Below are 24,526 nucleotides of genomic sequence, written 5' to 3' on the forward strand. Positions count from 1 at the left end.
GAGCCAGCTACCTCTCCTTAAGCTCTTAGAAGGAACAGCAAAAACCTCAATAAGCTATACTCCAACAGATCCTTTCTTAAGAAATAACACCAGAAATCTTACTCTAAAGTCTACTTCAACATACTATTAAAACCCAGTCTTTTCCAGTTAGGAATTTAGGTGATTTTAGCAATTGATAAGTTATAAAAGTAATATTTGGCAATTAAAAGGTACAGAGTTCCAATAAATGCTACACCATGGGTGAACCTGGAGAATGTTATGCTAAGTGAAAGAAATTAGTCACAAAATGTCACATATGCTATGATTCCATTTATTAAAAGTGTCCAGAATAGGCAAATCTGTAGTGGCAAACTAGATTACTAGTAACCTGGGGCTAGGGGAGTTGAGGAGGGAATAAAGAGTAACTACTAATGGATCTAGGGTTTCTTTTTGAGTTGGTAAAAATGTTCTAAAATTGACTGTAGTGATGGTTGCACAACTCTGTAAATAGGTTTAAAAAAAAATCAAACACATTAAAAGGGTAAACTGTATGTGACAATCTTAGTGGTTTTTAAAAAGTTATAAAAGCCATTGATTACAAGACTAAGTTAGCAGAATAAGAAGTTAGTAAGCAAAAAAATTAAATGCCCCCCAATCCTATATCCCAGGGGGAATCAATGTCTTGCCTCCCATTAAAATCTAAACACGTACACATAACACATTTGTAGGAGACAGATTTAAATAAAACATACTATTGAATCTCTTTGTCATCTTCAAGGAACAATGTAAGAAAGATTTTTGTTTTTAATCCTAAAGCTCACAAGCAACCAATCCATTGGAACTATCAGTCTACTTGTAGTTTTAAATCCTCCCTCACAGAGACAGACAAGTAAAGGAAAGAACTTGTATACTGCCAATATGTTCAACTGGCTCCTGCTGAATGGAGCCCAATTGGAAATAAAACCTCACTAATCCCTAAAATACCTACTGGCATATACAATAGGCACTGATAACAACTGAGATGACTGATGCCAAACCTTCACAAAAGAGGCTGGCAGGGCCTTTCCTGAGCATCTTCTTTCTCTGCAATACTTCCCAGCAGTGCCCAAGAGGGACACAAGATGGCACTCTTCAGCTTAGATCTTGGGTTTTAAGGGTCATGGCACTTTAGATTGCAACTGAGCTACTGCAATAAGCAGTTTTCTGCAGTCTTCTAAAATGCTTTAGACCGCATGATCAAGAACCAAAGAAATACAGCTAAAAGTCACCAAAGAGCATTTCTACCATTTTAACAAAAAGAAATCAGGAAAAAGTATATAAAAATTAAGATATCCAATGGATGAGTCCCCTAACTGAACACAGAAGGCTTCAATTTTATATAGAAACGTATATATTTAAACTATTCCTAAGTTAGTGTTGGGGTAGTTCTCTAAATGACTAGAAATTTCTAAAAACCACTCAATGCACAAAGAGGGGAACTGTAACTTGCACTACAGATGGATGCCCTTTGCACCATCTTGCTGTGTTAGCAGTCTGTCTTCAGTGATAAATCCAATTAAACACTCATCACAGTGGGGAAAAAACACTAATCAGGCACTGGTTCAGCGTGGTGCTGTCAAGTAACTGCTGCTAGTGACCTCAGGAATCATTACTGCAGTCTACAGACAACTAAATTCAATACATGTGCGCTGGATTCAGAAGCATCTTGCCACCTGGGCTGGCAAAGCAGAGAGTGGCAGAGTATGTCCAAAACATTCTTCAACATACCCCTGACAAAGCTCCCCAATAATATTAACAACCGAGTCAGTTGATTTTCTTATCAAATAAAGATACAAGACACAGGTTCCAAAACAGATGCTAGTTCCTAGAAGCCTATCTAATTTTATTTAACCATACTAAAAACTTTCATTTGTAATCCTTTGAGAACAGATTTTCTCAGAGAAATTGGAAATAAAAATTTCATTTATATATACTTTATGATCTCCAGAAAGGGTTGGGGGGAAACCCTATGATTTGTGCCCTCTATAATAAATTTTAGAAGGGAAGAAAGGTTTCCCATGTTATTCTATGAAGTTTTGCTTTAACTTGCACTTGCAGGCTTCTCTACCAATAATTCACCTAAAGCCCCATGACAGTCCTTTGCCATTAAGCTCAAAGTCAGCAAACCCTACAAATGCCAGGGCTGCTGATCTAATAGAGCTGTTGGCCAGAGCAGCAGCTGGCTGCTTTTCCTATTTGAGCTGGGCCCATCACTGATAAGACGCAAATCCTTTCAGCTTTCCCTGCTCTGTAATTCTTGTGTCATCCCTGCCACTTGAGTGATAGGTAAATTTGGTGACCTACTTTTCTAGGGGTATCTGAAAACAACAGTGATGAAAATTGAGATTGAAAATTTAATGGATTCCACTGGGCCAGAAACAAATACTTTTTCATCTCTATTCAGGATGGCCATCAGAATTTGCTGTCAGTGGACTACATGAACAAGCTGGTTACCTCAATGGAAATTCCACAAGGAGATAAATCCCTTCCTATAACCTCAATATTTCAATGGAATGCCTTCTGGCATGAAAGAGTCTCTAACTAAGCCCACTGGTTTGGCCCAAATTCAAGAAAAGCCCAAAAAGTCTGCAAACTGGGAAAATGAAATGTAGAATGTAAATATTACAAAGAGATGACATCTGAAACAGTTTCAAAATAAGAGGGAATGATTTCTTAAAATCTTAAGCCCTTGAGAACTGAGCTCCTCAATGAATTATAAAAGCAGCCCCTAGTAATACAACCTACTCTTAGAGAAGCCCAGTATTTACAGATTCATTTAGGAGGCACAGCATACCTGCAGTAAGAACATCACTCCCACTTGACTAATTAGGCACAGGCTGAGGCCAGTTAGGGAATTTAGGTGCCTTAGCCAGGAGTATTAGTGAAAAGACACGAATTCCAAAACCTGTGCTCGTTCACCACACTACCATCCCCCTTCTAGAACTTGCTCTCTTGGCTCTCAAGCACTTGATCTTTGAGATCTTCTATCTGGGTAAGCCCTAGCCACCTTCTTTAAATGCTCCTTCTTAAAGCAGAGCTCTTTCATGTGTTGAAGTTTCAACCACAAAGACCATCACGAATGGCTCAACTCTATACTCCCAATTCTTATTTTCTGGAATTCATCTGTCTTAATCCAAAGGCCAACATCTGAAGTTAAATGCAGAATAATAAGCACTTTACCTTCCAAAGAATGTCAGAAGTATATTAAATTGCAAGACACGCCACTTTTCTACTAAAATTTTCTTATCAAATAAAGCCATCAAGTGTTCTGGGTGTAGTAAATACTGTTGTGTCACTGGAAAAGTGGCTTTTACAATAAGGTAGCACAGAACTGCTTGGGAAGTTCTGTGCACCCTTCCCTCCCTTCCCAGGTTAGCAAAAGCAGAGCAAGCACATCTCATGCAGTGGCCAGTAACACCACACCCAAATTGGCCTGGCTAGGATTACTTACCTGTAGACGACAGCAGGGATGCGCTTCCAGGACCTGAAGCTTGCTACACTCTCCAGTTCTTTGTCAGTGATCCATGCAGGCACTATGAGCTCCTGTGGGTAGCTACCACATAGCCTAATGCGAAAGGTGAGAAAGAGGGAGTGGGGGCAGTAGATGGGGAGGGAGAAGGCGGAGAGACATCAGGTGAGCCAGCGTTAAGGATGTTGATTAACCTAACCCAGATCCAGCTGGAAAGCAGTAAGGAGATTTACTTGAGTCTTGGCCTACTAAGCAGAACCAGTGCCTTTTGAGTGTTTACTTATGTATATATCACATGACACTATCATGGCCTGTTCCACCTCCTGCTGCCTTTGAGGATCTGGTGATCTTATCAGTAACATAAGGTGAGTTGACAGTTACTCCACTGTAACTTTCTGTTGTAAAAAAAACAAAACAAAACACCCACACAAGTAATTTCTAACTACACAAAGTGTGTGCCCAATCCAACTACAGAAGTGAAAGTCTGTCACCTCCACCAGACCCTCACTCTTTCAGGCTTCTATCAAAGAGAAACATGTGAAGAAGAACAAGAGCCCACAACTTCAAGTTTCCAGAGACCTTATAGGATTACTAATGTATTCTTTGATGTGTCTTAATTATAGGTAACAGGGGCAGACATGGGTATGCAGAAACAGTACCACAGGACAGGCTATTTGCATACATAATCACAGCCCCACTGATCCAAGTTAGTAATGTGAATGAGCTATTATTCATCATAATTTCTATAAAGCATACTTCAGAATTATAATTAGGGGGGAAAAAGCTCTGTTTTCATTAGAGAAGAACCCAGTAGCTGCATGCTAGTCAAGCTGGTGCCCTAAAAAGCAGTTATTCCCTGATAGGTGTTTCACTTACAAGACAATGTCTCTCTATGGATATTCCAATATTCCTTTTCAATAGTAAAGGTAAGAAGACATTTAATCCAAATCCTAAAATACACAAATTCCTCCTCCTCCTGTACCACCACTCCCTGGCCCTAGCCTTATGCATGGGGGAAAAGGCAGAGAACACAAAGTAGCTTAGGAATTGGGAATTTTGGTCATTCTGCAGTAAGTATCTCCATCTTGTTCTCAATTTCCAGAAGATTAAATATCAGGAATTTAAAAACCACTACACCAAGAGAATATCTATGACCAAGAGTAGCTCTACAATCTTTAACACTTATCCACAAACTCCTAAAAATAACCCAGGTCACCGTGACCATAGTTAATATACTAACCATGAGTCTTGTTCTTTTTTATTTTTATTTCTTTTATCTTGTTTAAAATTTAAGAGTAAATTTAGCTCTCCTTCTTTGTAGTAGGAAGAACTTTTCAATGTCCAGAAGATTGGTTCTGAGGTAGAAATGGTAGACTCAAAAGACAAAAGTTAATTTCTAAAACCAATACTGAATGGGGATTTTGGAAACCAACTGGCTTTGGAACTCAAACATTTTCTTTTCCCACCAAGCTTAGCTTAATTCAGTTTTCTGACTTCATCCAATATTCTGATAATTTCATTTCTTGTCCTATAAGTATTACACTACCTAGTCACCTCTTTAGTAAACACTAGCTGTTCACATGTAGATAAGCAGTTTCCAGCATAGAAAAGGTAGGTTACACATGAGCAAAGCCTGTGTAGGCTTTGTAGTCTCAGGCTTTCTGAGGCCTCTTCTCTAGTCTCCACCTCCATTCTTGGCTTTGTCTTGTGACGGAGAACAGGCAAAGGTAGGACAGGTCTAAAGCTCTCATTTTTTCATAACACCCCAAGGTTCCTAATTCCTTGGCCAAGGTCCATTTTAAGAGCTACATACAGTAATTAGCTACAGTTTTTCCAATTAAAAACGAAATGCTTTAGTGGCTACCCACAAATAGACCAGGAAAATAGCCATCATGGTTTGAGGCAGCTCAAAAACTGGAATGATTAACACCTCCAATTGCTAGAGGGAATCTTAAAAGAAGAATATTAATTTAAATCTCTTGAACAATTTGGTTTTATAGAAGCCTGGATCACCAAAATCATAGTAGTTAACTGCCCTCCCCCACACCAAAGTATATACACCTTTTAAGGAAACAGGTAATGGGAAATATTTAATAATGATTATATTAATATTTAATGATCAAATGATCAAAGCTATGAAGTTAGAAAGAATAGTACTTAATGTCTATTTCACAGAATCTGGAGTAAAATTTGTCATAAAAACTCCCTGTTGAGGGATCACATAAAAACTCACTGCTTGTGAGATCATTGATTCTATCTCCAAAGTGAGGTTAAGTGGTGATGAGACCAATCTAAACTGCCTGCCTACATATGAACACAATACTACCCAGGAAATGCACATGCCAAGAAGAACAGAGGCCTGGAGGGAATGGATAGGAAGGTTCCAGAATTCTATTGAGGATCATTTTTCCACTCCAGTGATAGCAATGGGAACAGAAGGCTTGAGAAGTACTCTGAAGACCCTGCAGTTAGATGTAATAAATCTCTATTGAAAGAAAATGTCTAAGTTCAAATGTTCTGCCACATGAGAATTGGGGTTTCTGCAAAGGCACTGGCTATAAAATAGTCCACAGGGTCCTACAACTCACTTATACTTCTCATTGATGTTGGAAATCCTCCAGGCGTTGTTCATATCAAAACCCATCCGCTCCACTTCGTTTTTAAACCTTGACGTTACATGTTCCCCTAGGGGCCAAGGACAGAAGAAAGAAATGAATATCATTTTGCAAAACAGAATAAAAGTGTAGCTACCCTGCTCAGTTATTACATAAATAAAATATGTATTAGTTTTAGTTTAAAACTAGTTTTAGTTTTAAAACTATATTTAATTTTAGTGTAAAAATTCCCTGCCAGGATAAGACTATATACAAAAGAATGAGGAAATTAAAAATTTTTAATTGAAGTATAGCTAACATACAATTTACATTAGTTTTAGGTGTACCACGTAGTGATTCAACAATTACGTACATCATGAAAAGCTCACCATAAGTGCAAGTACCATCTGTCACCATACAAAGTTATTACAGTATTAGTGACTGTACCCTATGCTGCTAGTAGAAGTTTATACCTCTTAATCCCCTTCATCTATTTTGCTCATCCCCTACACGCCTCTCTGGCAACCACCAGTGTGTTCTCAGTATTTAGGAGTCTGTATCTGTTATTTAGATCCCACACATAAGTGAAATCACATGTATTTGTCTTCCTCTGTCTTATTTCACTTAGCGTAATAACTTGTAGGTCCCTCCATGATACCACAAATGCCAAAATTTCTTTCCTTTTTTAATGGCCCATTATCCCTGTGTGTGGGATATTACACACATATACCACATCTTCTTTATCCATTCATCTACTGACAAACACTTGGGCTGTTTCCACATCTTGGAATTTTGATCGAGAATCAGGTTATCTCAGAGGCACCTGGGTAGTTCAGCAGGTTAAGCGTCCAACTTTAGTACAGGTCATGATCTCACAGTCCATGTGTTCAAGCCGCACGTCAGGCTCAGTGCTGAGAGCTCAGAGCCTGGGGCCTGCTTCAGATTCTATGTCTCCCTCTCTCTCTGCCCTTCCCCTGCTTGCTCTGTCTCTATCTCTCAAAATAAAATAAAGACATGAAAAAAAAAAAAAGAATCAGGTTATCTCAGGGCACCTGGGTGGCTCAGTGGGTTAAGTGGCCGACTTTGGCTTAGGTCATGATCTTGCAGGTCCCGTGGGTTTGAGCCCCGCATCAGGCTCTGTGCTGACAGCTCAGAGGCTGGAGCCTGCTTTGGATTCTGTGTCTCTCTCTGCCCCTCCCCTGCTCGTGCTCTGTCTCTGTCTCTCTCAAGAATAAACAAACATTAAAAAAAAAATTTTTTTTTTTAAAGAATTAGGTTATCTCATTTAATCACTACTACCAACTCTGAGTGGTTCACTGAGCTCATTTTACACAGGATAAAACTGAGACTGAGAGAGGTTATTATGGTAAGTCTGTTTGGTCTCAAAACCCAGTCATTGTCACTATATTGGCTACTCTCCTAGTTCCACATTCACAGTATATATAAAAAAAATAATACCAAGTTCATGAAGAGTAGTAATATAGATCTACAACTCCTCATCAGAAACACTATGGGCCAGATATCAAAACCCGAGTTTTCTGGAGTTTAAGATGGTGGACATAATATAGTATTAAGTTAACACTCTCTCAACAGGGTGTACTAATCAAACATTAATATTTCTACATTGAAATGCATGGATAAATCATGCTAAATGGGGTTAAGTAAAGCAACAAATAGCTTCATGTCAGCTCAGACCAGGTCAAGCCACCAAATAAGATAAGAAAAAAATCTTTTGATTTTCAGAGCCTTATAGATTACAGAATTTTAGAGAAGAGATCACAAAACTATACCTCCAAGTATGTAAAATCTCAGGAAACACCATACTAAGTAAAGTACTGAGCATCTGTAAGAACATCCACTCAAACTTATATACCCTGCCTACATTTTGCCCTAATGAAACTAACTGGCTTTCTCTTCCTAAAGACAGTAAGCTACAAAAGCCAAAATGAACTTAACATCAAAGTCATTAAATCTGAAATAACCTTCTTCCTTGAAAACACACGGAGTCCTAGGGCAGTAAAACAAACAAAAAACCATTGAGCAGTATCTCTAATACATAGTGTTGTAGGTAGTAAATGTTGGTGGGGGCTGGGAAAAATTACAATAACAAAAACACAAAACAGACTGCTTTGGTGATCAAAGTATAAAGCTTTGCTCTCCCTGTGAGTGGAACTTCAGAATAGCAAACAGCAATAACTTGAATGAAGGACAATTCTATAAAACTACTTCCTACTTAAACTGCTTTTCTTGAGTTTAAACTAGGCATTATAGGTTTCCTAAAGGAGAGCTATAAAAAGATGAGGTGCAGAGATGCAGGAAGAAATAATCAGCTGAATGCATCCCGTTCTGGAAAAGTTTTAGGAGTGATGTGGGCTTTGAAATAGGAAAAAAAGCTATCTGAATTGAGGTGCCATCTGTCTACAAATTGCAAGGAATACTGACTATCAAGAATATTAGACAGTCTGGGGCACCTGGGTGGCTTAGTCGGTTAGGCGGCCAACTTCAGCTCAGGTCATGACCTCATGGTTCGTGGGTTTGAGCCCCGTGTCAGGCTCTGTGCTGACAGCTAGCTCAGAGCCTGGAGACTGCTTCGAATTCTGTATCTCCCTCTCTCTTTGACCCTCCCCGACTCATGTTGTGTGTCTCTGTCTCTGTCTCTGTCTCTCTCTCAAATAAATAGAAACATTAAAAAAATTTAAAAAAAGAATATTAGACAGTCTTTCACCTATAATCCCAATCTAAAAACTGTAAAACTATGACCATTTCCAAGTTCATTCATTAATGAGATTTTCCCCACCTACATAGAGCTCCAAGTCTTTGCAAAAGGTAAAGTACTTTAATTAATGACTCTTTAACATTAGTACCTCCATCTTAGCGTAAACACATAGATACTTTAAAATAATCACTGGCAAAATCACCACCAGCACCACCACCACTGGCAATTTACCACATAGAACTGTTGCCCAAAGAAAAGCTTAGAACCACCATCAGGAGCATGAGTTCTGAGCTACACACAAAGAAATATATAGTGCCTACCAAGCATAAAGCTTTGTTATTCAATTTCCTTGAGAAAAAAAGACTTTTAATTACCTTTGTATTCTCTAAAGCAGTAACTTTCTAACTTTGAAAATGACCATTACAATCAAATTATGTTTTATATCATAATCCAATAAAACATGTTTATTTTTAAGAGTTTTACAAAACTGTACCTACCATTACTATGTGTGACACATTTTGGTGTTTTCTATCCCAAGTGTTTCATTTTGTATTTCCTTTCTTAAAATTTTGATTTCATGACTGACAAGTGGATCACAACTAACACTCTGAAAAGTAATGCTTTAAAAAAAAATCTAGCAGACCTTAAATATATGAGTAATTTAATTGGCTTTTGCCTAATTGTGTTAGAAGTTCCCTTACATTTATTCATCCAGAAAAGTGAATGCCAAGCACATCTCCTTGCTGATTTCCCTTAAGAATTTCTCTCTAGGTTTCCGGTGATCCAATACTTAGACATACTGTAATATCTCATTTTAAATATTATGGTTGTAAGTTTTTTGTTGTTTTTTGAGGAAAGAGGGTACACATGGGAGAGAGGGGCAGAGGGAGAAAGAGAGAATTTTTAAAAAATATTTGTTTATTTTGAGAGAGTGAGTTCATGCAAGTAGGGGAAAGGGCAAAGAGATAGGGAGAGAGAGAATCCCAAGCAGGTTCCACACTGTCCGTGCAGAGCTCAGTGTGAGGCTGGATCCCACGACCCATGAGATCATGATCTGAGCTGAAACCAAGAGTCCAATGCTTAACTGACCAAACCATCCAATTGCCCCTGGTTATAAGTTTTTTGTTTTGCTTTCTGTTTCCATTACAACCATCTTGCCTGCCCTCCCCCAATCCCAAATAAGGATGTGTCCTTTTTTAATGTTTAGTATTTCTTGTACAACGAATGCAAACAGTCCAGCAATTCTTATTTTAGTGGTAATGAAAACCTTTTTAAAGTAATGAACGTCTCTATCATAACCGGTGTCAAGAGGCAGTCTAAAAAATCTGCCCCCCTCAAAAATCTAGCTCCCTAAGTGATTCTGAGCATTTGAGCCCACAATTATACACAACTTAAAGGCCTGTGACAGAAAAGCCGGTCCTCTACCCAGGATGTAAGGGAAAAGAACAGCACCAAAGTCAGGGAAGGTAAGAACCAGCCCTTTCAGATTTTCAAATATAGGAGGAATCATTCTTTTCTATGAACAAAGGTTCCAGTACAGTCATCTAAATGTATGCTCACTGGACTGCATTCAAACTCATAAGACAGACTCTGCTGGCAAGGGCTTTTGCTTTATACGAAACAGGCAGCTGCACAGTGTAAGACTCAGAGTCCTGTGCTGTTCATGGCTAAACAAGATGTGCTTAATGGGTATTTCAACAGAAGACAGGTTAGAAAGGTGGGCCTGATGCTACTAAACTAACAAATAAATGGCCCAGTCATCTGGCCCATCAGGACTCCTGCCTAATGCTCAAGTACAGAACGCAGCTCCAATGAAGAAAACTGAGCATGTGAGAGAGAAGATTTAAGCTTTTGATCCATTCCTTTTTTAGAGTCTGAAATGGGTGTAAGAGCGGAGTCAAGAGTTTTGCAAAGGCTTTTGCAAGTTTCACCAGTAAACTTCCAATAACAATGTGGAGACTTCTTCCAAATCTGATTAAGACTCAGAGCTTTGGCCACAATGTGACTTGCTTAATTATGACAGTTTCAACAGTCAGAAACTAAGATTTATATGAATACAAGGTAATGATACATTTTCCCATTTCCTTCCTCTCTGACACATTCTACTCTTAACAGGCTAGGCAGAGAAGAATCCATAAAAGGCCTTATTAACTACTGAAAGACTAAATAAATAATTTCAACTCTTCAGAATCTATGCTTATGATCTCATTTGTTGGAACAGATTATACAAAGGCATCACTTTGAAATATCTCAAGTGCTGTCTCACCCTAAAGATGACTTATAAGAATGTGGTTGTCTGGTATGCTCATATTTGGTGAGTAATGTTATAGCCACCACCACCACCACTCAACAATACTGGGTGGAGACAGAAGAACCAGGTTGACTGGCTTTAAAAATGCCACTACAGTATTTTTTATTAAGAGCAAGTCTTCCTCTGTACTCCATAGTGAAAATATATTAAAAGGAAAAAGCCATACATATACACACACTGAAGCCAAGTAACTGAAGTACAGTAAGATTTCTTGTAAGTGACAGCGTGGTTAACTTAGTGTGGATTTGTATATATCAGGAAGAAACAAAATACAGCCTTTACTCATAGAGTAAGTTCCAACCAATCAGTTACAATGGCATCACCTTGTAGATTATTAGTTTCCAAAAATGTTTTGACCAGTATGGCACATAGGAAGCACTCAAATATTTACTGAATTGAACTCTCCAGCAATAACAGATTTGATCTTCAGGATACCCTGATCGGCTTGGACAGGAAGAACAGGAATCGCTCGGTTTGAAGAACAAAGGAAATTAAAGTACAGAAAAGATAAATGGTTCCCCAATATTTTTTTAATTAAATGCTAAAATATGGGTCTGAATTCAGGTTTCCTAGTTCTTAAATCAGTACTTTATCCCCCAAATACCTCCATCCATCACAAACTCATCAAAAGACAGAGGACACTATAGACATCTATATGTTCTGGTGGCCTAAAAATACCAGATCAGAAAGGGAAGGGTATGGGGCGCCTGGGTGGCTTAGTCGGTTAAGCGTCCGACTTTCGCTTAGGTCATGGTCTCGCGGTTCGTGGGTTCGAGCCCCGCGTCGGGCTCTGTGCTGACTGCCAGCTCGGGGCCTGGAGGCTGTTTCAGAGTCTGTGACTCCCTCTCTCTCTGACCCTCCCCTACTCATGCTGTCTCTCTCCTAGAAATAAATAAAAACAAAAAACAAAAAAAAAAAAAAAAGGGAAGGGAAGGGTATGGGGACCCAAGTCATCCCAGTTTAAGACAAAGTAATTCATAATTAAAAATGAAGTTCTAGGGTGCCTAAATGGCTCAGTCAAGTTAAGCATCCAACTCTTGATGTCAGCTCAGGTCATGATCTTATGGTTCATGAGACTGAGCCTTGTATCTATTCCTGTGCTAACAATGCAGGCGCTGCTTGAGATTCTCTTTTCTCCCTCTCTCTCTGCCCCTCCTCGCTACTTGCACTCTCTCTCAAAATAAATAAATAAATATTTTTAAAAAGAGTGAAATTCTGACATAGAACATCTTAGAGATGAACCTTAAGAGATGGCTCAAATCCAAAATAAACTAATTTCATCAAGGAAATAAAGAATCATCTAAAGAGATCAGGAATTTTCAGTCTGTAGTTGTGAGAGAACAAATTAGGAGAAAAAACAAGCCTTGTTGATTAACCAACCAAAAACCAGGAAAATGCCCTTCAGAGTTAGATGTCTTAAACAACTTAAGTTCTTATATAACGTGCAGCAAGATATAGTCACTCACTTCATTATCCTAGGAAATGGTAAAGACTAAAAAAATATTTTGAGAGAGAGAGAGCACACACAAGAGAGCAGGAGTAGGAAAGAGAATCTTAAGCAGGCTCCATAACCAGTGCAGAGCCCAATGTGGGGCTCAATCTCACAACCACAAGATCATGACCTGAGCCAAAATCAAGAAGTCAAGACACTTAACCAATTGAGCTACCCAGGTGCCCTGAGAGTAAAAATTTAGTAAGATTCAGTGGTTAAAAATTCAGCAAATATACATGTTAAGATTTGTGCATTTCCCCGTAGGTAAATTTTATCTTTAAAAAAAAAAAAAAACCTTGGGGCGCCTGGGTGGCTTAGTCGGTTAAGCGTCCGACTTTCCGACTTTCGCTTGGGTCATGATCTCGCGGTTCGTGGGTTCGAGCCCCGCGTCNAAAGCCACAAAGAACAAAAAGTACAATGGCATCTCAATAAAGAAGAAAAAAGAAAAAGATATGATGGGTAAAGGAGTGAAGTTAGAGACTGTCTAAGCACATTCCAATACCCTTCCAAGGATAGTGTGGACTCCTATGGCTGACTCTGAGTTTTCCACTGGCCTGACACGGCTCATGTGCAGCTTGGATTCCTGAGGATTTCCTTCAGGCTCCATGAGAGCAGGTACCATTTTGCATCTCCACATCCACAGAATGCCCTCACCGTCAACTCTCACCGTCAACTCTCAATGCCCTCACCGTCTAGGACCTGATAGGTCCTAGCTCTGTCAATGACTGACAGTGGGACTTAGCAACAGGTTTTACCTCTGAGTCTCATTTCTTTGTCTCCCAAAACAGAAACACCAAGCTATCCTGCCTGCTTGACAAGGTCAGGAGGGTCAAACAAAAGTATACATCAAAGCACCTTTAAAAATAAGATGATGTTTATGCTGTATTTTAATTATGAATCAAAAATTTCAGCCAGTGAATGAACCAGGAAACAAAGTGATGCAAGCAAAGCTACATTAGCCTCAAATGTTTAAAATGACCCAGGGCAAAACTGTTAAAATCAAAAATTCAGGATTAAAAACTGAAGTTTAAAGAAAAACGTCCCAAGAGGAAACATTTTTAGAAGGAGGCTCACACATTTTCACTGCTTAGAAATTTAAGACTTTGATGGGGCGCCTGGGTGGCTCAGTCGGTTGAGCGTCCGACTTCAGCCCAGGTCATGACCTCACAGTTTGTGGGTTCGAGCCCCACATTGGGCTCTGTGCTGACAGCTAGCTCAGAGCCTGGAGCCTGTTTCGGATTCTGTGTCTCCCTCTCTCTGACCCTCCCCTGCTCATGCTGTCTCTCTCTCAGAAATAAATAAAATATTAAAAAAAAAAAAAGAAATTTAAGACTTTGCTTCCAGGCTTGACACACTAAAGATTGAGTCTTGGACCAGCAAAGTTCTATTTGTGGCAGCATGAAGTTTACAGACAATTACATGCAGAGAAATAACATGAACTTGATCCAAGCCATTTCTGAGGGAGAAAGAGTAGGGACGAAGATCTTCTGAGAAATCAGGAGGCCTAGGCTCCAGCACAGGCTCAGCTTCTCTATTTGTCCTTAGGGAAGTCACCTGGCCTCTCTGGACCTTGGTTTCATCTATTAGATGAAAGGAGTAACAATAGGACATATATGACTTGAAAATAAGAAGATAGGGACGAATTGGGTAAGCATCCAACTCTATTTTGATTCAGGTCATGATCTCACACTTTGTGAAACTGAGCCCTGTGTTGGACTCTGTGCGACAGCACAGAGCCTGGGTGGGATTCTCTGTCCCTCTCTCTTTCTGCCCCCACCTCAAAATAAACAAACCTTTTAAAAAAAAAAGAAAAGAAGAAGATAGTGCAAGGCATTTTGTATGCCATTATTCTGTGCCCTAATGTCACACACTTCTGAACCTTTGTTCATGCTACTTGTTTCAATGAACCCTCTACCTTTAATGAACCCTTATTCTACCTCAAAAGCCACCATGAACGTGAAGTCTTCCCAAATATGCACATGACTCATGACTCCCATCCATTAGGCTTTTTACAAAACCTGTGAAACATTATTGTAGTGTTTTTTTGATTTTTTTTTTTTTTAGGCCCAGTAGATTGTGATGCCAAATTTAGTGTTCTTCCTTTCTCCTAAAAGGCAGGACACATGTTCTATTTATCTTAAGAGAATGACAGGCACATGCTTAGGTGCTACATAAAATATACACTGATTGAATACATGAATGCTTAGGAGTCCCATTTCATGTTAAGGATACTTCAAATAGAAGTTCAATAAAGCTACCATTTGCACATTTTAGAAAGGTCTACCTGGCCTGCACAGGTCTCCATGTTGTTCTTTTTCACTGGCGTAGACCTCCATGCACCAAGCGTGGTACGCAAATGAAAAGAGATCTTCTATTTTAGCAGGTGGTCGGATTGCATTGTTCAGTCTCTTGAGCCACTCTTGACACTGCTCAAAGGTTGAGAACTGACACCTTTGTAAAGCCAAACAAATATGGATGTAATTAGAAGACAGCTGACAATGTAATTAGAAGACAGCTGAAATGGTGGGAAGCCACCATTTCAAAAGTATTTAACTCCCAGTGCAGCAACAACTACAGTAAAGAAAAGCATCAGAGGTCATCATTTGCATGTTTATCATTTGTAATAATTACAGGTCCAAAAAATTTTAGCCAATGATGCAAAATGTCAAAAAGAAAAATAAATGGACATGTGGAAAACTTATTTTTTAGACTAATGAAATCGCTTAAGATTGATTAATGGTAATTATTAAAGTAAAATGGCAGTTTTCTCTTCCATGAGTAAGGTTTCCTTCTATATCTTCTACCAAAGCTTTATGGTTATCAAGAAATAAGTTTTAGAGAATGTTAATTTTGCTGTTATAATCTATTAGGTCAAGCTCTAAAGTAAATCACAGTGCAACTTTTGGCCAGTTAGATTTCAAAATCTGTCTACTCAGCCATTAGAATAAATCAGCAAGTGTACATCCAAAATAAAACATATTACATTGAAATTTTCAGCTGTGACCACATAGAGAACCAAACAATTCTATTATCAATTGCAATTTTCAGTACATATAGCTAGGTTAAAATAATAAGGGTAAAAGATACTTCACCTTTTCAAATGCCAACAGTGTTTAAAACTGAGTAATTAATAAAGAAGTTGCAGTTAGTGCCTATCAAAAACCAGCCAAATCACAAAAGAACTTATTTACCTTAAAACCAAGGAGGCTACTTAAACCTCTCCCTCATCCCAATCAATGTGGCTCATCAATACGTCAACACACAGTATTTACTGGCACTCCAAAGTTAATCAAAGAAATAAACTAAAAACTGGAGGAATTTAGAACTTCTAGAGCTACTAAATTTAAAAACATATTTCAGGCATCATTTTGCAACCATTACAGTAAAGATTACATCAGATAAAAACCATAATGGATGCTAAATCTATGGAGAAAATTGATGAGAAGCAGGATATTTTCATTGTCTTAAAGTTCCTCCCACAGACTGTTTTTTTCAATTCCAAGGGAGAAAATGTAGAAATTATACAGAAAACAGGTGACACCTTGACAAGAATGATCAAAACTGACATCAGCAATAGAGACAGATGGACACTGTTTGCCTCCAGATGCAATACAGTACCCAGAAAAGGACACAACCTCACACATACAGCATTGCAGCTGAAAATACACAACCTCAATTTAATCATGAGGGAACATTGGACAGACACAAAATGAGAAAGATTCTATTAAAATAAAAGATTATATTCTTCAAAATGTGAATGTCATAAAAGACAAAGAAAGATGGTGAAAAATGCTTCAGATTAAATAAGGCTACAGAATCACAGCAACTAAATATAATACCTAACCTTGTATGGACCCTGTTCTGAATGAGGAATGCTAGGAAGGGCATTATTAGGCCAAGTGACAAAACTGGAACATTGATAGCAGACCAGATAAAAGTATTATGAGTGTAAAGTTGTGGAGTTGATAATGACAACATGGTTATGTAAGAAAATATCCCTATTCTTAGGACAAAGTATTTCAGGATGAAAAGCCAGGATTATGTAACTTACTTTCAAATCATCCAGAAAAAGAATAAAACACACACACACACAGCCCCTCCAAACAATAAAGCAGAGTAAAATGTTAATATTAGTGTTCTTTGTAATATTTTATTGTTGCACGTTTTTTTGTAAATTTGAAATAATTTCCAAATAAAATTTTTTTTAAAAACACTTCAAATAGCAAAGTAGCCTAAAGATAAATATTTCAGGCACTAATTACTAAGAAAATATTCCTAACAAGGCTGACTCTCAAAAGCTATTTTTCTGTTACCAAACCATGGATCTATTCTTTTAAACAGCAGTATAAACATATCACATACCTGATAACTTTGCAGTCTTTGCAAGTCAAATGAAGCTGAAATATATCTCGGCATTCAACACTTTCTATAAGCTGTAATGGAACCTGCAATTTAAAAAGATGAAGTCCCCTTAGTCAAGAAAGCATTGACCCTGCAGTTCCCTCAGTAGGTCAAACAAGAAAGATTCAAAAGCTCTACAGGGGAAAAGCAGCAAGTAGAACTGCAAATGTATCTGTATCATTAGTATTCAAGTGATTTACTATGGAGTGAATTAGGGTTTCCCTTTCTTTTCCTCTAAATTAACAGCCTCAAGTCATGTCTGAGCATGAAGACAATGAATGAGGAGAAGGCACCATCTCTGGAAAAACAGGGAAATATGTCATCTCTCAAGCATCAAACACACAATCTCTCCAAGTACTACTTTACACACTATAACTAACTGTGATTTGCAATGACAAAGAAGCTGATAGGGACCAGAATGGAAATCGTGTCTTTTTTACAGAAGAGAAGTGCAGATCAAGGTGATAGTGGGACTATAATTATTTGCCCAAAAATGACAAAGTAGGCTTGTGGCTTTGTATCAGCAAAGGAGCATCCTGGAAGACTGGAGATCTCAACTGCCTGCAAGCTGCATAGAAAAGATGTGGCTGCTTGTCAGGCTCTCTGATAAGCAGAAGAGACTCACAAGTATCCAAACGCAGGAGCAGGTCACATAGTGGTCAAAGGTCCTGAAACTAGCCAAGTGTAATTTGCTTCAAAAGACCAGAGAAGCTGAGTGGGACTTGAGGTATGAACAAGATGGAATGGTTCTCTCCTTGAGAGTACGGTGAGCAGACTCTACTGAACATTGAAGTATAATAGTGGAGAGTGATGTAAGAAGAGAGGCAGATAAGGAAAGCATTTGAACAAGGTGACAAATCCTCAAGTTGATGTTAAGATTCCTCCCTATTGCTCAATTCACCTTGACTCAAGGTGAATTTGGTTTCAAAAAGCAATTTCCAAAACTACTATATATGAATGCTGTGGGTTTTTTTTTTTTTTAATGTTTATCCATTTATTTTGAGAGAGACAGAGAAAGTCAGTCAAATGGGGGAGGGGCAGAATCTCAAGCAGGCTCTATCACATGAACCAAAAGATCATGACCCAAGCCTAAATCAAGACTCGGACGCTTGGGGAGCCTGGGTGGCTCAGTCGGACTTCAGCTCAGGTCATGATGTCATAGTTCATGAGTTCGAGCCCCACACTGGGCTCTCCTGTCAGTGTGGAGTCCGCTTTGGATCCTTGATCTCCCTCTCTCTTTCCCTCCCACCCTCGCTCGCTCATATGCACTCCTTCTCGCTCTTAAAAATAAACATTTAAAAAAATTTTTAAAAAGAGAGTTGGATACTTAATCAACTGAACCACCCAGGCACCCCTCCAAATCTTTTAAAGAGAGCCTGGTAAAATAATTTTGGATATACTCACTCCTTGAAGAAGGGGTAGACCACTGTCTCTTACACTGTATCATGCCCAGCCAAAACGTAGTTCTGGGAATTGCAAGTATCATTCCAACAATTCATGTTTAGCATGAGAAGAGGAGGGTGGTCTCCTCCAACACAGAAAGAGAGTGCTGCCTGCACAGGGCAGCCCTCATATTAGCTGAGCCAGTTTCAGAAACAGACTTCCTGCAAACTCTGCCCCTCCATGCAGTTGCCAGCATCAGCAGAGACATCTCAGAATGATGATGTGAGGATCAAAAAGAAGCCCAGTGCTGGATGTCTGGGACAAGAAACAGAAACTGGGACAGGGATTAAAAAAGAGAAGAAAGCAAAATAGTATTATACAGATAATGAATGGGAATTTCAACTTCAGAACCAGAGCCTTCTTGCTTAGTTCTAAGCAAGATTATAAGCCTATAATCTACAAAATGTCCTTATCCATGTGATAGGACTGAGGGTTAAGAAAAAAATCTTGACTACATTCTGAAAAAAAAAAGAGCTTTGGCCCTCTGTTTTTAAGCCCTTAACCACAAGGTTCTAGAGAAACAGCAGCTGATGTGGCTAAAAATTCTTTCAAGACCTGTACACCTCAGAAGGAAAAAACAACAATATATAACCAATCAGTAGGGATAACCTATCAAGAATTCTAAAGAATAGTAGATTAAAAAGATAGAGGGGCGCCTGGGTGGCTCAGTCGGCTGAGCATCCGACTTCAGCTCAAGCCCCGCATCAGGCTCTGTGCTGATAGCTCAGAGCCTGGAGCCTATTTTGGATTCTGTGTCTCCCTTTCTCTCTGCCCCTCCCCCACTCGTGTTCTGTCTCTGTCTCAAAAATAAACAAACTATGAAAAAAAAAAAAGAGAATGGAAGAGATCGCTGATTTGTTTGTAGGCCAATCCTTTGGCCTGTAACAAACTCTCATATTGTTTTTTTTTTTCCTTAAATGTACCCTCATTTCCCTTTCCCCTCCCTTCCCAAAAGTGGCTGCCAGAATGGCAATTAAGAATTCTAATTTCAATTTTCTAAAATTTCTACTAACTAAAATTTTGCTTGCTTCCTGACTTCCTCGGACAAGTTTCCAAACTTCTTATATGTTTTCTGAACATCAGATGGTCACAACTTAGCAAGTCCCAGGCAGAGGGAATACAAAGAGCCTAGAGTGAAATAAAAGTGAGTTTTACAAATCTACAAAGAGAGGCTGCTCTCGGAGCAGTCACCTGAATCTCAGGTCCCCCTCAAACATCTATCTCTCCTGGAAACCATAAAATTTGAAAAACAATGTTATTAGCAGTTGGTAGAGGGAATGGACCAGCCAAAGCTTCTGTGCTACAAAGGAGATAAGCTTGACATCTCCTACTATTGTCTGAGACCCCAAGGGCCTGTGTCCAGACTTCCAGAATTAAATACCTCAGAACATGTGAAATATTCACTACCTAAAATGCATTCGATATGTGAATTTTCATGCATTTTTAACATGACAAATTTAAGGAAGAAAGATAAAAATATCAGATGCTAGTAAGCAGATCTACTGGCAAGTCAACAGAAACCATCATGTGTACTCCAGTCATAGATATGGAAAACAGCAGATTTTAATGCTCATGCAGACTGTCACATGCAGGAAACTTCAATATGCAGCAATAAGAAGAGAGACATATAAAAGAGAAATACCTGATTTTATATCAAATGAACATCTCCCTTTTTTCTTCTCCTTTCTACCCCAATCCCCATCCAGACTGCCTTCTCTTCCAAAAAGGCAAAGCAGACCTTATCCTCTTCATAACACAGTAAGTTTCTCTACTTTTTTAAAGGCCTACTCCATTGCTTTAGGTTTCTCAATTCTCCTCATACATCAAAAGGATCTCTTACCATTTCTGTAACCAGACACACCCAACATTCAACCCCATCAGCAAACAATTACAGATTCTCATCAATGCCACTGAATTTTATGTCACCGAATCTGTACCATTCAATTCAAGGCCGTTTTATCAAAAAGGGGGGTTAAGCTTTACACTAGAAGCTCGCTGCAGAGTCAGGATCAGAAACCATGTCTGTCCTCTAGCCCAGGCTCCTTCTATTATAATGGTGCACATTCCTTTCTTCTGCTAAGATTACGCCTTCTTTTTGTAGGAGTTCTACTTTACTCTTTCTTTCAGAATTAAGTGGTCTATCCACTGGGGACCTTTAAGAGGAAAACAGAATTTAAACCAAGATGACTTGTGGACAGTTATATCCATGGAAGAGTAGGAAGAAAACTAAGTCACATTCAAATCCTCCCTAACCTACTAATTCAGTGTTTTGTAGCAGATCATTTTCTTTTTGCTCCTTTCTCCTCTACTTTCTACCTGACAGGTAATTCTATCTTCCTTAACAGTGCTTTTCCTCTTATAAACTCCACCAAACTCATGCTTAAAACAAGACATCAAACACACTCAGTGCTGTTAATTCCTCAAAAGGCTAAGAGTTACATCATAGACACCAAAATTCATAAGAGCATCAATCCAAAAGAGCAGGAAAGCAGCAGTTAAAAATTTAACAAACATGCACAGTATTAAAGACCCACAGTACTTTCTCATTCCAGAGGGAATTTTATGTCCTCATACCCTAACATGTTTACTTTAATTCATCTTGGGTATGTGTGTGTGTGCGCGCAAGTGCATGTGAATGCATGCACATGTGCATTATTTTTAAGCACCAGAATTTAAAAGTGGAATAATTCCTACCTTTTAAAAACAACATACTGGGGCACCTGGATGGCTCGGCAGGTTTAGAGTCCTACTTCAGCACAGGTCATGATTTCACAGTTCGTGAATTTGAGTCCCACAAAGCACTTTGCACTGACAACATGGAACCTGCTTTGGATTCTGTGTCTCCCTCTCTCTCTGCCCTCCCCAGCTCAAGCTCGCTCGCTCGCGCTCGCTTTCTCTCTCAAACTAAACATTTTTTAAATATAATAAAAACATGCTCTTTTTGTAGCATGAATGGTTAAGTACTAATCCTATACATACATTTGAAGTAAAAATGGCAGGAACAGGGACACCTGGGTGGCTCAGTTGGTTAACTCTTGATTTCATGATCTCCAGGTTTGTGGGTTCAAGCCCTACATCCAGGTCTGCATTGGCAGTGCAGAGCCTGTTTGGAATTCTTTCTGCCCCACCCCTGCTCATATTCTCAGTCTTTCTCTCAATACAAATAACATTTTTTTTTTAAAGGCCAATAACAGTGAAAATAATAAGTCTATACCTAAAATCTGTAATGAACTGTGGACTATCTGAGCCTTAAATCTTCTATAAAAACCAGTCAGAAGAAGACTCACAAGTTAAAGACCCAAACTCTTTACTGCTCACCTTTTACATTTACAAGCTACCTTCAGTACTGACTCAGAGACCTCTGCTAGCACATGAATGGTGCAGCCAAGGTGCATTAACTGTTAAGAATACCTTCCTTTTGATGCTTGGGGAATAAAGATTTTTGCTGTGAAAAAATGTGAAAAAACACTAAGGAAAAGCATTTGAAGCTGCTACAATTCCACTTTTTTCCTAAGAAGCATTAACAGACCAGCCTGGAAACAGAAATTTTTAATGTCCTTTTTGATTTTACAAATTATTCCTAGTTGAAATTCACTTTACATTTTTTGAAGGTCACAATCCCATCTGTTTATGTATAAACTGTGGGGCTTTATCCTCACTCCACAAATTGTTCTCATCACAGTGTACTGCTAGAACTTTGTCTAGTAAGAGTAGGGAAGGGACTCATGCAGAGAGGACAAATTTTGCTGCTTTGCAAGGTGAGCAACTGACAGTCAAAATCAAATTGTTCCAAAGCACAGGTGCAAAAACCACCTAGGATTTCCATGCTACTTACTGGGATTTCAGAAGCAGCAGATTGAGAGGCAGTCTATTGAATTATACAACAAAAACTGTTTTAAACTTTCATGAATTCCACTTCAACACTTAACGTGTTTATAAATTAGCAAAGCAAAGAAATATACCTATACATATGTAGAAATACAGTTTGAAAAAAAACACAGCATAGGCGTAGTTTATACTTTTAATACTACAAATGAACTCTACTACAGAGATTGTATACCCTAGGACTTGGAAACCTGATACCCAGTGAATGTGTTTAAAGTAATGATGTTATGGCACCCAAACCTACAAACAGGTTTTATTCAATGTGCTATGAAATTAAAAGAGAATATATGATATTAGGCAGCTATTTAAAACTTGATGGTAAGTCCCTTTCAGATGTGCTAAATGTGCTGACTTAAAAGCATACAAAATGATGCAAACCAGGGCATGCCACGATATATACTGGCATATTTAGGCTCTGGTGGTTGAAAGGTGTTTGATTTAGATATAATAGCCTTTAAAAAGGGGAGGGGTCTCTTGATCTCATGTTATATTATTGAAATACTTATCTGCTGAGAGAGGGAAGGAGGAAGGGAAAGAAGGAGGGACAATACCACCAACTAACTCACTCTCTGGACTCCACCCGAGAGCTAGTGCAGGAAGAGCCACTGTATTCTGGAGTAACCAGAGGTTTTAGGAACCTTACTACTGTGATTAATTTATCTGTATGGAGAAATCCTGATCTCTCTCAATTTCAATGTGTAAAGTCACTGCAATGCCAAAATACTTTTGCACTATTATTTCTCTGTGCAAAGCCACTGTCGGGACTTTTAAGTGACATGCAGGCTCTAAGCCTTAGAAGATTATTACACTGAGGAAACACTTTTAGATGACGAAATGGGTCAAAAGTAAGAACAGGAGTAAGTTTTCTTAAGCACTGTATCTCACTCACAATGGGGGACCAACACTCCAGTAAAGAGCCTACTCATACAGCCACTGTTAGAGATTATGACAACACAGTTCTGTTCACACAGAAATTTGTTTTTAAATGAGCTTTAAACCCAAAAGGGTTTTAAAAATGGTCTAATATGCATTTCAAACCCACATTAACTCCAAATCACTTAATATTTACTGAATACGATGGCACCAGAAAACATGCTAGGTTCTTAAGATACAAAGATGAATAACCAAAAAAAATCACAACACATTTCATAAATGTTGTAAAGTTGTCTTCAAGATATCAAAGAAGCCAGAGGTGAAGGTAATAAACCTTCACAAAAGTTACCACCTAAACTAAGTTTTGACAGATGAAGAGAAACTCCCCAACCAAGAGAGAAGAGAGAGAATTCAGAGGTGTGAAGTATGGTTGAATACTTCAAGGAAGGTGGTTTTACTAACAATGCAAAGGAGAGAAGGGGGAAAAGAGAGAAAATGAAGTTAGGCACCAAGGATCACACCACTTAGCCTAATACCATGCTAAGTAATTTCATCTTAGAAACAGTAAAGAATCACTGAAGGGCTTTCAGCTGGTAAATGACATGATCAAATCCATACCTTCTATCTAACAGACCCTACTCCAAATAGATCTAAAAGTAGCCTCTGAAATATTTGGCCACAAACCAAATTGAGGACGGGACTATATGGAAAAATACAATACAAAACCTTACCATCCCCACATGCAATTACAATTTCATGAATTCCAACCATATAAACAGAATTTAAACACAAAATTAAACTTGGAAATTCTATTAATTATTACTGTCCTTACTTCCACAGTAGCCGGTGGGCAACTTCTGGTTGCTGGGATTTTATAGGAGTTTCCATCCATTTCCCCCCTATCATGGCCACCCAGTATCAAACAGACGCTTCTGAATACACTGCTATAGGGTATGAATGCACAGCATGCCTCTCTCCTTGATGAATCCGGTGTGTATTTTGAGTTGATGGGACAGAAAACTAACATTAATAGCTATGATCGTAGTTCAAATCTAGATGCCAAGAAGAATTCAAGCCATAATGTCTTCTGGATATAAATGCTTAACTACGAATAATAATAAATACTACATAAATAATAAAAGCCAATTTCAAACAAAATGGCAGCCATTCTGACAAAGGAAAGAGTATGACAAAGAAGATGTGGAACTTTTGGATGACTGAGTAAATTAAGTGACAGATTTCAAAGAATCCCAAAATGAATACCAAAAACACACAATCTGAATGAAAATAAAGCCCTGAGCTTTTATAAAATGTCATAATACAT

General features: G+C 38.6%; 1 protein-coding gene across 6 annotated transcripts in view; it reads right to left on the minus strand.

Annotated features, from left to right (window-relative positions):
* Window positions 1-24,526, minus strand: part of MTMR3 (myotubularin related protein 3) — a 141,823-nt gene that overhangs the window by 21,377 nt on the left and 95,920 nt on the right. For 5 of the 6 annotated variants that reach the window (XM_077761619.1, XM_077761621.1, XM_077761618.1 and 2 more), the window contains exons 6-9: window positions 16,963-17,045; window positions 14,885-15,051; window positions 6,076-6,172; window positions 3,470-3,583 (exon numbers count right to left, since the gene is read on the minus strand). In XM_077761619.1, coding sequence (XP_077617745.1) covers window positions 3,470-3,583; window positions 6,076-6,172; window positions 14,885-15,051; window positions 16,963-17,045 — 461 coding nt within the window. The remainder of the gene's footprint in view (window positions 1-3,469; window positions 3,584-6,075; window positions 6,173-14,884; window positions 15,052-16,962; window positions 17,046-24,526) is intronic. The other variant, XM_077761620.1, reaches the window with a different exon arrangement.

The sequence above is a fragment of the Crocuta crocuta genome, unplaced genomic scaffold (assembly GCF_008692635.1).
Source record: "Crocuta crocuta isolate KB4526 unplaced genomic scaffold, BGI_CrCroc_1.0 scaffold348, whole genome shotgun sequence".
Classification (NCBI taxonomy): domain Eukaryota; kingdom Metazoa; phylum Chordata; class Mammalia; order Carnivora; family Hyaenidae; genus Crocuta; species Crocuta crocuta.